At 33.7% G+C, this 13,292-nt stretch overlaps 1 protein-coding gene across 2 annotated transcripts; it reads right to left on the reverse strand.

The window, feature by feature from the left end:
• Positions 1–1,181: 1,181 nt before the first annotated feature.
• LOC147410169 (MYB-like transcription factor 4) lies at positions 1,182–4,029 on the reverse strand. Of its 2 annotated transcripts, none has more exons than XM_086432410.1 (3): positions 3,702–4,029; positions 3,470–3,599; positions 1,182–1,827 (listed from the first exon to the last, which is right to left on the reverse strand). In XM_086432410.1, exons 1-3 carry the CDS (start codon positions 3,829–3,831, stop codon positions 1,380–1,382), a joined length of 708 nt encoding a protein of 235 aa, XP_086288536.1. In that variant the 5' UTR covers positions 3,832–4,029; the 3' UTR covers positions 1,182–1,379. The 2 variants fall into 2 exon arrangements, with proteins under 2 accessions (XP_086288536.1, XP_086288537.1); XM_086432411.1 differs by having other exon boundaries at positions 1,182–1,812; positions 3,702–4,013.
• Between the last annotated feature and the right edge of the window lie 9,263 nt (positions 4,030–13,292).

The following is a 13,292-nucleotide window of genomic DNA, read 5'->3' on the forward strand; positions in this document are numbered from 1 at the left end:
ATGCATGACAAAGGAGATTCACTCTTTTGTTTGTAAAATCCAATGTCACACCAATTATAATGTTCCATGGAAGATTTAAGATATAGATGAGATCATGTTTTCATATGCTAAGGTGTCAGGTGAGGCGTTGGGATCTTCAATGCCTTGAAGCGTAAGTCTCATGCACATGAAATTTTTAAATAAATAATATGAAATATATAAATCGTTCATATTAAAAAAAATAGGATAACCAACACATATTTCTAATCTTTAAAATTCGAAGTTCCAATCCACACAATCATATTCAAGTTTTAATTCTTTATAATTAAGATTCAATAGTCAATACCCAATGTTAATCATTTCCACTATCCACCGTCTTAAAAAGTTCACGTCCACCGTTAAAAAACAATCTTAAGACCCAATCACTCTCAATCTTACACTTACAATAACCTAATTTTTTAGTATGAGAAGCATAGGTATATAATTACACTTAAATAGAAATAGAAATAAGTTTAAAATAAATTCTATTTACAACTAAAGCTTAGGCCTCAACAAAAAAAATAAAATTGTACACCTCAGTCATGCCTCGGCTGAGGCGTACGCCTTTTTAGTGCTTCATAACGCCTTAACAACGCCTCAGTCTACCTCCTCAGCACGGTTTTGATACGCCTCATATTGAGGTCCACCTCGAGGCTTCTGCTCTGAAAACATTGGATGAGATTATATAATGTATAAGATTTTCTTATATCCTTTAGAATTTGCTAGGTAGTAACTATTCCCTTTACTTTATATATAATTAAAATCTACTAAGATTCTTTTAATATAATCCAGAAGATACAGATTTCAATCCTTCTCAACTTAGTAAAAATAAATTCTCGTAACCCTAATTAAAGTTGAAACACAAACTAAGAGGGATGATGCAATTAACGATTATCGACATCAGAAAAGCAAACAGCCATTTACTCCATTTTTTCAATGTAACAAATTCTTTTTTTGTTTTTACATGCCATGCCCCTGTTTACTGTGATTTGGATATCAGATATGGAGAGGATAATAGATCTGTCCATGGTTAGCTTATACACGCATGTTGGATTTCTAGAGGCCCCTAACAAAATAACCAAAAGTAAAAGAAAAATGTAATTTACAATGAACAAGAGACATCAGACAAGCTACTCAAATCCAATATAAAGATTTACTAGGCATCATATCCATATAGTGCACTAAATCTTTAATTCTCTTGTCTTGATATAAGCAACCAATGTCACTAAATAGAGGAGCCATTCAAACCAACCAGTACAAAGAAAGTGCTTTATGTTTGGTACTTTTACACTTCTCTCAAATGCATCAAGAAAACTAATCTCTTGTAGTCAAGAGAATTAAGCCTAGATCCTACTATCCATTTATTTAAAGAGAAGAAGTGCAGATGATGAGGAATCATTTTTTAGTTCAATTTCCCTTTTCGACTCCACAAGTTCTTCCTTTTGTTTGCAAGTAAATGCCTGAGAAGGAATGGTTATTGTGAGATCAAGATTCAAATCGGGCACGATGTATCTGCCACCACTCACCAAGCTGCCTTTGTTGGATATCAGATCGTTGATACAATGGGATTTAACATGTTCATGACACATCTTACGAGCCTTGTTCTTCAAACCAGATGATGCGGTACTAGCAGTAGAGACCTGTTGAATTTGTGGATAGGGTAGTTTTTGGCTCAACCGATGGTTATCGGGATCAATACCCATTTTTATTAGCTTTCTCCTCATATGAGAATTCCAGTAGTTCTTCACCTCGTTGTCTGTACGTCCGGGCAATCTCCCAGCTATCAATGACCACCTGAAACCAACACACCTTACATGAATTATTACTATTAGTATGACAATATTATTTGCACAAAACATTATAATTTTTTTACATTATCAAGGAAATGGTAAGCATGCTTGAAAAAATGATGTTTTTTTTTTTTTCCTTTATTGCTAATCAAGAAAAAATGATGTTGAAATCTCAAGTGCAATATCAAAGCAAATGAAAAAATTAAAAAACAATTTTGTGCGCCCAAGAAAATATGATAATAATCAAAATAAAACATAAATCAAATGAGAAAAAAAAAATATGACACAAAATTTAGATGGTTCAACAAGATTGCCTTTATTGACATGAAATTAAGGTTGCAACCACTAGATTTCTCTTCTCTTAGAGAAATTAGAGAGATAGAAAATCCTTCATAAAAACCCTTAAACAGTTTGCTATGAATGTATAAATTGGAGGAAGTTGAAATAGCCCATGGGAAATTTTGTTCCAAAATTGAGTAAAAAGAGACACCCCAAAAATAATTAGGTTGGGGGCTCCGCCACTGAACCCCCAACCTTTACTGCGGGTCAAACTGTCCCCCTATAGCCCCCCAACCAGCTCAGCACAGATATGGATCTGTGGTATCTCCTCCTTGGTTTACAACCCCTTTCTTCCAATATAATATACCACCAAAGAATACAAAGCACCACAATGTGAAAAAATCCTATATTTGCCGGTCCAAGGCCGTCGAATTTCGTAAAATTTGATGGATCAAGGTGTCAAAATTTTCATTGTCAAATTTTATTTTTCGACGGATCAAAATCAACAAATTAATGGAGGATGGGAGAAATTTGTTGGCTCTAAGCTGTTAAATTGGGAAACATAAAAAAATTTCAATGGCCATTGGCTATCGAAATTCGGTTTCTAAAATTTGTGGGCTTTGGCCTGTCGAATTTTCTTGTCAAATTTTTAATTTTTCACATGGTGCACATACCTAACACCTAATATATTTTCAATAAGCTCTCGAAATTTAATTAAGCAGGAAGAGGGGGGGGGGGGGGGGGGGGGGGCATATCTAAAAAACAGTAAAAACTAAAAACTAATTAGGGAAAAAGGAACACCAAAAGAAGGTACCTAAAAATAATTAAAATCCTCAAAGGTCAGTCCAAACTCTTTAGAAAATGTGTGATGCTAGATTAATGCAAATTCCAAGCTTTTCAACAACTTTTGGAAACCTAGAAAAATTTCCCTTTAAGAAGCTGCAATCCTATGGAAATAGGTTTAGATTAAAAATTTGGAGAGTAATGCACAAGACTTTCGATGATAGTATTTGGTTCTTTATTAATTGCCTTTCCAGCACAATTGGGTCCTATTTACTTTGGTTTCTTCAGCTGTAGTACTTAAAAAGAAGAATTAATGATATTAGATTGATGATTCTTTTAATTGAATAGAGGAATCTTAAGTAGAAATAAACTCTAATATATAATTAAAAGGTGCCACTTAACTAATTAAGATGGTAAAAAACTTGAGAAGAATATCTCGTAGTCTCGTTCAATAATGATACCTAGATGACTCGAAACCAAACTAGTCATGAAAAAAAAATGTCCTAATAAAAATCTTTACAACTGTAACGACGAGATATTCTTTAATTTGATAAAGTTAGAGTTATTAAGAGAATTAAGGTGGAAAAGATGTTGCGTACCGATTTCCTAAGAGGGCATGGAGCCTGATGATAAGGTCTTCTTCGTCCTCGGAAAAGTTGCCTAGTTTAAGGTCTGGTCTTAGATAATTTGTCCATCTCAATCTGCAACTTTTACCACATCGAAGTAAACCTAATCGACAAATTAAAATTAAAATTAATGTTAGTTTTTGTTTCTAATGATAATGAACATATTTTAAGATGGGTAGATATATATATTTGTTAAATTACAAACCTGCAGCACGAGGGAGAGATCGCCAACAACCTTCACCATGGATTTGAATGTAATTAATGAGCTTTTGATCTTCTTGCTTCGACCAAGCTCCTTTGTTCTTATCTTGTTCATCACAACAGGGTTTCCTCATTGAAAAATCTTAATTTCTCATATACACAACACACAACACACAACAAAGAGGGAATATATATTTATATAAGAGAGAGAGAGAGAGTCCTACAAACTAAAATGGGGATGGGTGATGGCTAGTAGATGAGAGTTAATAGGCTTTTATTGAGAGTGGGTACATATGACAGTTGACTTGGACCGACGGTTTGCTCGTGTTGTTTGGGTGAGACAGATAGGGTTAGTTACAGGTAAATGTAATAAGTCTCCTGTTTTTCTACCAAAGAGAGAGGGAGGGGTTCACTAATCACTCCCAGATGAGATATGAGAATTTAAAAGAGTCAAACTAGCCTTACTAACTTAGCAAGATTTCAAATTTTACCAAGGGTTGTAGAACTTACATGAATCTGGATCATCATATTGGAAGTCAAACACCACAGACCTCTAGATTTCATGGAAAAATTGTAGAGGACTCAATAAGGAAGCACCACAGTTCAAAGTTCTTAGAATTTCTTCCTCTACATACCTATGGCATCAGATCGTGTATACTGAATGCCACTAGTTGATACAGTCAAGAAACTTTCCTTAGTAACTTAGTAAGAAAAGTGTGTTTCAATTTAAAAAGAATCAGTGATGATGCTTGTACCACGCTCTTAACGGTGTGCGTGGTGGGTACTTCACCACTCTTAATAACACGTGTTCCATACCTATTCACATTAAAGGCATTCGCCTCAACTATTTTCAAGTATTTGCGACACCTCTTAATATTTTGAAATCGATGGCATATGACCCCCTTGATTTTGGTCTTTCCATATATAAACTAACAAAAAGTGATCTCAAACTCATCATCATCCACAGTTTCGTTGCCATCATGCTCATGATCATCATCAGCATCATCAAGATCATGATCATTATTAACATCATCCATGACAATTCTTGCCGGCCTCATTATAATCACCACCACCATTAAAAAATAACCACAATGCCCTCTCATCCTCCTCATCATCATTAAGTGATCTCAATTCCACTACATTTTTCAATTGTTCTTCATCACGGTATTTGGGCTTTGCCTAGTCCATAGACCATATTCATGCCCAAGGATTAGTCCTGGGGCACGTGCAACAACCGCACATCACACACACCATGCGTCCTCGCGGGTGGCCTCCTGAGGAATTAATGTTCATACTGGGTATCAAACTCACAACCTACGAGCATTAATCGCTCATAGGTCCGAAATTGTCATTGAGCAAACCCCTCGAGGTTCACAAACCATCTTCTAATGCTAGTAGTTTTCATCCACATTATCATACAATCCTCGAGCTTGAATTTTTTTTGTGAATATGGGTCCATAGATTTAACGATGTATTCTATGATGAATAAAAAGAAACAGTCAACAAATACAAGAAAATTTTGACTATACCAATGGCCACAGATGACGGTGGAGGGGAGATTCATTATATATATTCAAAATATTACAATATGAATATATATAAATAAATAAATCCTATTCGAGGTAAAAAAAAAATCTATTGAGATGACCTTGATTGTGTGCAAAACTCTTTAATGCTAAGTCATCAAATTTTCAACAAATTAAGAGTTAATTGAATGAAAAAATACATATTATTTTTCTTTTATTTATAACATTATCGTTACATGACATTAATTTTCTTTAATTCCTACCACGACATTACATTTGAGCTCGGAAGTCGGGATTTTCGTTAGACATCTTTGATTTTGAACTTTATCATGCTCTGTTGTGTATGTGAACACCTTTGTGATGCTCGCTTAGTGATTTGATCAAACATCTATTGAATATTACACCAAACACCTTCTATGTCATATCTTCCAAGATCTTATTTGATAATGACAATGAAGGACAAACCCAACTAATAGTAACAAATGCAAAAAAGATAAAAAATATACAAAGAAAAAGTAAGAACACAATATCTACAACACGAGATTTTACGTGGTTCACCCAACGACTACATCCACGGAGGTATAAGCATTGGAGCTCAATTTCATTATGAAAAAAATGGAGTAAATTGATACAAGGAAACACCTTTATCACTTAGCTTCACATTTTTTAGATTTCTATCTTCTCAAACCTTTCAACCTCCTCCCTCTTGGATTTTCTCTCTTTTTCTACTCTCTTTTCTAGAAAAAACTTAGACTTACAACAAAAGAAAAATAAAATCATTTTTAGAAGCACCACATAAATAGGCCATTTACATAAGTTACAAGCCCAACCCAAATTACCTTAGACCGACTCAAAAACATACATACTTGGATCAGGCCAAATTGATTTTGAGCCATAACTTCAACAATCTCCACCTTGGTGAAAAAAAAAAAAAACAACCTTTCAATGCTTGGAAACATTAGAATCTCGACGTGTTTATAACACCTCCACCTTGATGAGAAATCTCTTATCTTTATGCACCTCAAGTGGGGAGGTGCCCTCTAATCTTAACAAGCAATGAAATTAAATAAGGTTAAATAATGCTCAAACTCATCCCTTGTAACCAGTTTAGTGAGATCTCTTTTGCTTGCCACTAGTGCAAAGTGTACTTCATCTTCCCATCCAAACCTTTGAGGTGGTTTGATGGTCCTTCTTGGCCTTTCATTTGCTAAGCTAGAAAACTCATCATGAACCCTCTCTTGTTCTTGTTCATCCCCACCGGATATGCTACCCTCTTCAAATTGAATTTGAAGTTTTTTCCCTCGTAGTTTTCTTTGTGATAGTAGGAATTTCGGCAACATTATCACCAACAAATGATTTCTCACTATCATTTTTCTTGGCTTCTCCCTTGGGTATGGAACTTTTATCATCTATACTAAAGATTTTATTCTTTTTTACCATATCTCAAAGCTTGAATCCTTTCACTCTCTTCTCAAATTCGAGGAAGATGGGCTCAAGTGACTTTAATTGTAATTTGTTTCTCTCATCACTAGGAATAAGAATATATGTATTGCATCTGAACATCTTTAATGTAGAGTATTCCACTTCTTTTTTTGCCCATACTTCTTCGACAAATTTAAACTCAAGTAACTTTGATACTAATTGATTAACCAAATAGTAAGTATGGTTAATAGATTCTGCCCAAAATTGGTCGGGCAATCCCGCATGTAGTCTCATGCATATTTTTTTCATAAGAGTTCTATTTATCTTCTCAATTGTACCATTTTGTTGAGGATTTTTCTTCACGAAGTAGTGCATTATGATGTTTTCTTCTTTACAACACTTCGAGAACTTTTCATCTTTGTACTTAACTCATTATCGTTTTTTAAATATTTGATGTTTTTTCCTGTTTGATTTTCTACTTCGGCCTTTATTTTATAAATTTGGCAAAGACATCAATTTGTCCTTCATAAAATAGATTCAAATCTTGCTTGAAAAAATATCCATGAAAGTAAAAAAGTAGCGAACTCCACCTTTTGATTTAGTGAGTGTGGGTCCTACACATTGAAATGAATGTAGTCTAGCAACCCCTTACTCTTAATTTCTTTGTTTGCAATCTTGAACGACACTTTATTTTATTTTTTCATCACACAAAACTTGTAAAATTCTAGCTTACATACTCCAACAATTGTCATCAATGTAACTCTTGCATTACTCTTTTGCTCATATAACTAAGTCTTAAATGTGAAGGTTGAATTTCATCATTTGCTAGAATTTTTCTCCGTGGATATTACAACTCTACCTAGAATTTTCCTTGGAACTTGATTCGATTTTCTTCCCTTCTTTTACCTTCGCTTTGTATTTTCTACAATATCTTTTGTAATGTCCCTTCTTCCTGCAATAGTAGCAATCCGTTTCTTTCTTTCTTCTAGATTTGGATCTGGGATTTTTCCTTTCTGATTTTCCTTTCTCTTTTGTTCGGACTCGTTCACTTGAAGTCTTTGCAATGAGTTATTCCCCTTGAACATCCTTCTCACCTGATTTGTTCATTATCACGTGAGAGATAAGGTCTTGAACCATCTCCTCAAACTTGAGATCTTCTTGCCAAACATAAGTGTAGTCCGAAATTTGAAAATGATCTCAACAAGAGCAATGTTTTTTCTTTTTCTTCAAACTTCACTTCTATTTTCAACAAATCACTAAAGTAATTATTGAACGTGATCATGTGGTCTATGATGTCTTTCCCCTCCTCTATTCTTAGACCATAGAGTTGGTCCTTAAGGAATAATGTTGGACAAAGTCTTTCCCATGTAAAGCTTATCAAGTTTGTCCCATTTTCCTTTAGTGTTCTTTTCTTCCATGACGCTATACATGACTTCATCAAAATTGTACAACTCAATGGAACTAATAGCCTTCAAATCCTCTCCTCTCATATCTCATTGGACATAATCTTCGATTTCGCTTCAATGCCCCAAATACAATTATGAAGCCCTTATTGGATAAGAATATTTTTCATCTTCCTTTGCCACAATGTAAAGTTACTTTTTCACCAAATGGGTTCACCTCAAACTTTATCCCACTAGATCTTCTGAGCATTGTGTCATTTTCTACCATTGCAAACCCCCTAGATAATCTAGGCTTTGATCCCACTTGTTGTATATGTGAATACCTTTGTGAAGCTCATTTAATAATTTGATCAAACACCAATTGGGTATTTCACCAAATACTTTATATGCGACAACTTCCAAAATCTTGTTTGATAATGGTAATTAAGAACAAATCTAACTAATAGTAAAAAAATGCAAAGAAGATAAATAATCACATAAAGAAAAAGTAAGAACACAATACCCACAACACAAGATTACGTTTACGAAGGTATGAACATTAAAACTCGATTTCACTATGAAGAGAACGGGGTAAATCGATACAAAGAAACACCTCTATCACTTAGCTTCACCTTCTTATAGATCTCAATCTTTCCAAACCTTTCAACTTCTTCTCTTTGAGTTTTCTCTCTTTCTCTAGAAAAGACTTAGACTTGAAGTTAGATTTACAACAAAAATAAATAAAATATTTTTTAGAAACATCACATAAATGGACTATTTACATAAGTTACAAGTCTAACCAAATTATCTTGGACAGATCAAAAAACACACATTTGGACCGGTCCTACTTAATGTTGGGCCATAACTCCAACATGCTATTGTGCAACTGATACCATCACCTGACTCCCAGTCAAGGAAAAGTGCATATCCTTCTTGACATAGATTATCTGGTCTCCTCTTGGGGAAGTCGGTGATTGTCTGACTCCCCTAAAATTATATGATAATCATTTAATGTGTTTAAGGCTTGCACATTGCCGCATGATTTTAAATCTCATCTAAGACTGAGATGACTCGCCCAAGTCATCTCGGTATCGTTTGTGAACGAGATGAATAGACATGGCGTCTCACATTTATAGAATCTCATGAGATAAACGAGTTGATTGGAACGACATTTTGAAGATCTTGACCAAGTCAATCGAGATTTTGTATGTTTTAATGAAATAAGTTTTTTTTTTTTTTTTAATATTTCTTATCTAAATAAAATATGATTTTATAATAAAACATCTAATCTATCCTATTTTATAATTTTTTTTTAATTGTCATATAAATTCATATGAATATTATAAGTTGGGTTAAATGGTTTATCTTGTTCGAATCAACTTGGTCTTGTCATGGACAACACATCATACCGAGATTTGAAACCATGCATTGCCCACTCCTTTCATTCTTTGCACTAGCCTACTGAGAGTGGCCTTGGACTTTGAATGGCCTCCGTCCTCTCAGTTATGAGACCTGAATTTCAAGATTTTTTTCAACCAAATGATTTTACTCATTCAAATTTCAAGGTAACAATTTTTCATGTTGAGCCAACCCTCATGTTTTCTAGGGTTTCTAGTGGAGAAAAAGTTTCTAAAATTAGATTACCCAAAATTGCTTAGCCAAACCTAGTATGGGGAAGATATCTATTGTCTTTGTTGAATTTTTGTGTGGAGAAATCTTACTTTGAGGAGTTTTTATTTCTTGAAATTTTTTCTCTAACCTACTTTTGGTCTTGAAATTAGAGTAGATCACACCAGGGCATTTTGGTTATTTTTAAGAAAATTTGATTTTTTGATTTTTTATTTTTATTTATTAAGAAAATGTCTCGTGTGTTCCTATACAAATGTTTCCTTTTCAGTCTCCTTGAGTAAGTTTTGGTCATTTTTGAGAAAAAAATTTGGTTTTTTTTAATATCAATCCAAAGGTTCATGATTTCTAGTATTAGATAAGGGTTTTCTTTTGCGTAGAAGGGTGTTCTAAAGGATCACAAAGAGATATAAAGATGATAATTAAAGTTAGTTAGGACTCCATTGTCATCCGATCTAATCAAACTAGACCAAGTGATTAAATAGTTATGCTCATTTGATTAAGATTTTAGGCTAATCAACCAAGTTAAAAATTGGATTTAATTTGATTAGAAATTAGAGATTTTATTTGATGACTTACTAATCAAATTGTGATAAATTTATGGGTCCAACTCAAAACCAATTGACAATGAGTGAAGAGACCAAGAGCTTATAAGGTGGGAGACAAGACGTGTCCGATGTGGGATTAAACTCAACACACCCCCGCATGTGTGAGCCAAGTTGGGCCAAAGCACGTAGAGATATGAATTGGGTGACGTGAAGGAGAGAAAGGCCCACTTTGATACGATGATAAATTTGAGGGTCCAACCCAAAACCAATTGGCAATGAGTAGAGCAGCCCAGGAGCTTATAATGAGGGAGACAAGGCAACACATGTCCGATGTGGGATTAAACTCAACAAACTGGGAGGAAATAATTGTTGTAGGAGAGAGATACTCTTGACCTTTCTGGACTCTGATAAAAATAAATTCTTAATTTCTCTAGAGTTTGGTTAAGAGATAATCTCTTAACCTCTCCTCATTTTGGGATGGAGAAACACATCACTTATTCATTCTTTCTAATTTCATCATATTAATTTTTAAAAAGTTAAGATTTTTGTGTTTACTTGTTAAAAGTTAATCTAAACAACTTTTTAACTATTAAAAGGAAAATAATTAATTTGTTTTAAGTGTATGCAAACGGGGCCTTATACCTAGATTGAAAGGCTACAAGAAATACATTATCATATTATGTTGAAGCTATGGTTGGAACTCACTGTGCATTTTCTTTTGGGAAAAAAAATAAAAAAATTAGATTCATGTGGTCCATGATGGGTTCAGTGAAAGTGGGTAGGAACCGTACACATTTTTTCACTCGTATCTTGATGAAAAGCATCTATGATTCCCACACACACTTCCACCTCATGAGGAAAGTAAGATATAAGGCACAATTTTTTAGCTCATTTCAGAATTATTTCTTTAACACACCTTGAATGGATTGAAAGCTATTTTTCTCATGGGAATCACACAATTCTAAAACCGCACAATTGGATTACTGATGGACCAATAGATTGAGAGAGAGAGAGAGAGAGAGTTCTAAGATCACCAATTCCAAGTGTTTGCACTTAATGGATTTTGAAAACCCACAATTGACATCTTATCTAATAGTTTGCTAGTATTATGATCTCCATTTAGTAAAGAAATAAAATTAGTAATTATTAGAATTAATATATAATATCCTATCTAATAGGATTAAATTGTATTTGATTAATTTATTTTTAATCTTATCTTCAGGAAGTAGACTATAAATAAAGATCTAAGAATTTAGACGAATGATAATCTGACTAAAAATTTTTCGTAGATATTTTCCTTGTGAATCCCAAAGAAAAAGATCTATGGTTCTATGCAGTTGCCATGTCGATCGTGTGAAAATTTTCGTTTCAAAATATCGTGACTCATTAAAGATTGAGGGAAGAGAGGAAATATTTGAAAAAAAAAAAAAAAATTTCTTCTTATTTTCAGGTTCGTAACATCTGGATTGAAAGGATGTAAATCAAGAACTAATCTATTGGACGACAACAACATTATTAATTCTTTGAGGTAAGGATTTCCATTCCTTTACGGAAATGGGTCCTACCATCTATCCAAACACCCTCAACTCCACAAAAACAAAATCAATCCAAAAAAATTAAAAAAATAACTCTATTGGAATTTGACCAGTTGTTTGGGGTTCCATCAAATTAAGAAATCTTCTAAATTATATAGTCAAGCATTGATATTAAGATTTGAGTCACATCCAATATCAATTGAAAACAAAATATCGTTTCAAGAAGAAAGTTACGTCTGGAGGTGTCACGGTGCTCTTAGTCTTAGATTGCTTTTCTTTTCTATTTTTAATGTCGGATATCCATTATTATCTTTTACATCTTTTTGTTGGTTTGATAGATCGGAGCCAAAATCTCCCACTTTTCAAGAGATTAACTTCTTAATTTGATATTTTGAAGGTCGAAGATCTTTTCTAGACCTATGAAAGTTAATGACTTTCGAGGAATTTCCACAGTGATCAGCTTTGAGTGCAATGGCAGTACTGTGAATTACATGTATTTTGGATATGATGAAAAGAGGAATTTACAACTCATATGTTGAGAGACCTGAAAATTATCAGGATAATAAAAGTTCCAAAATATTTAATTTTCTACTATGGTTAAAATTGATACTTCTCCCTATTTAGCAAAACCACTTTTTTATCAACCACTATTACGCAATATTGTGAACCAGTAAGAAGCGAACTACCCACCACGTATTTCAAAATATTAGAGATACCCATGTTTTGAAAAATATAGAATCCCTCAAGGTTCATGTCAATACTAGAGAAATCCCTGTATTTTCAAATTAATTACACACCCCCAAACAGAGTTCGTTTTAGAGTGGCGAACACTGAACAACCTGAATTCGAAGAAAACATAAAAAATTAAAACTGAGGGTGTTTTAAAAGGATAGTTGAGATCTGTTTGTTATTAAATTAGGTTGCATGATTCTACAATGGTATTGCAGTATTACAAATAGATGTCTTGAAATTGATTGAGAATTCCCAATAAGATGTTTTAATTTTATTCACTGAACCATTAGGATTATAGAAATGTTTTATCTTTTTGTTTAATTTAAAAAAAAAGGAGAATTACAATAGGAAACTGAGTAGGCCAGCAACTTGGGTGGACCAAACACGAGTACGATGGGTCCAACCCAAAATTGGGTCAGCTTTAGGCACAATTATCTGGGGCTTGGGAACAAAATTTTGACCAAATCAAATTGGCATGGGTTTGGGCATAGACATTGGATTGTCCGAACCCAATTTAATATGGTTAAAGTTTATAAATATCTTTGTTTCTTGCTCATTCACAACTTTAGTTAACCATCATCATCTTTTTTAAGACAGATAATTGTAAATTTTATATTTTTTACATACTACTTATCTTTATATAACTAATTATTACAAAATAATCTAGTATTAATTAGGAATTAGCCAACAAAATCAACCCAACTTGGGTCGGGCTTCAGTTGAGCATTTTCTGCCTGAGGTCAGGTTGGGCACAGGTTGGTATTTATCAAGTGTGGGTTGGGTACAGGTTTATCCCCAACCAGCCCGAATTGCAGCCCTACGTA

Source organism: Akebia trifoliata, chromosome 2 (genome assembly GCF_017979445.1).
Source record: "Akebia trifoliata isolate Shusen 1 chromosome 2, ASM1797944v1, whole genome shotgun sequence".
Taxonomy (NCBI): Eukaryota; Viridiplantae; Streptophyta; class Magnoliopsida; order Ranunculales; family Lardizabalaceae; genus Akebia; species Akebia trifoliata.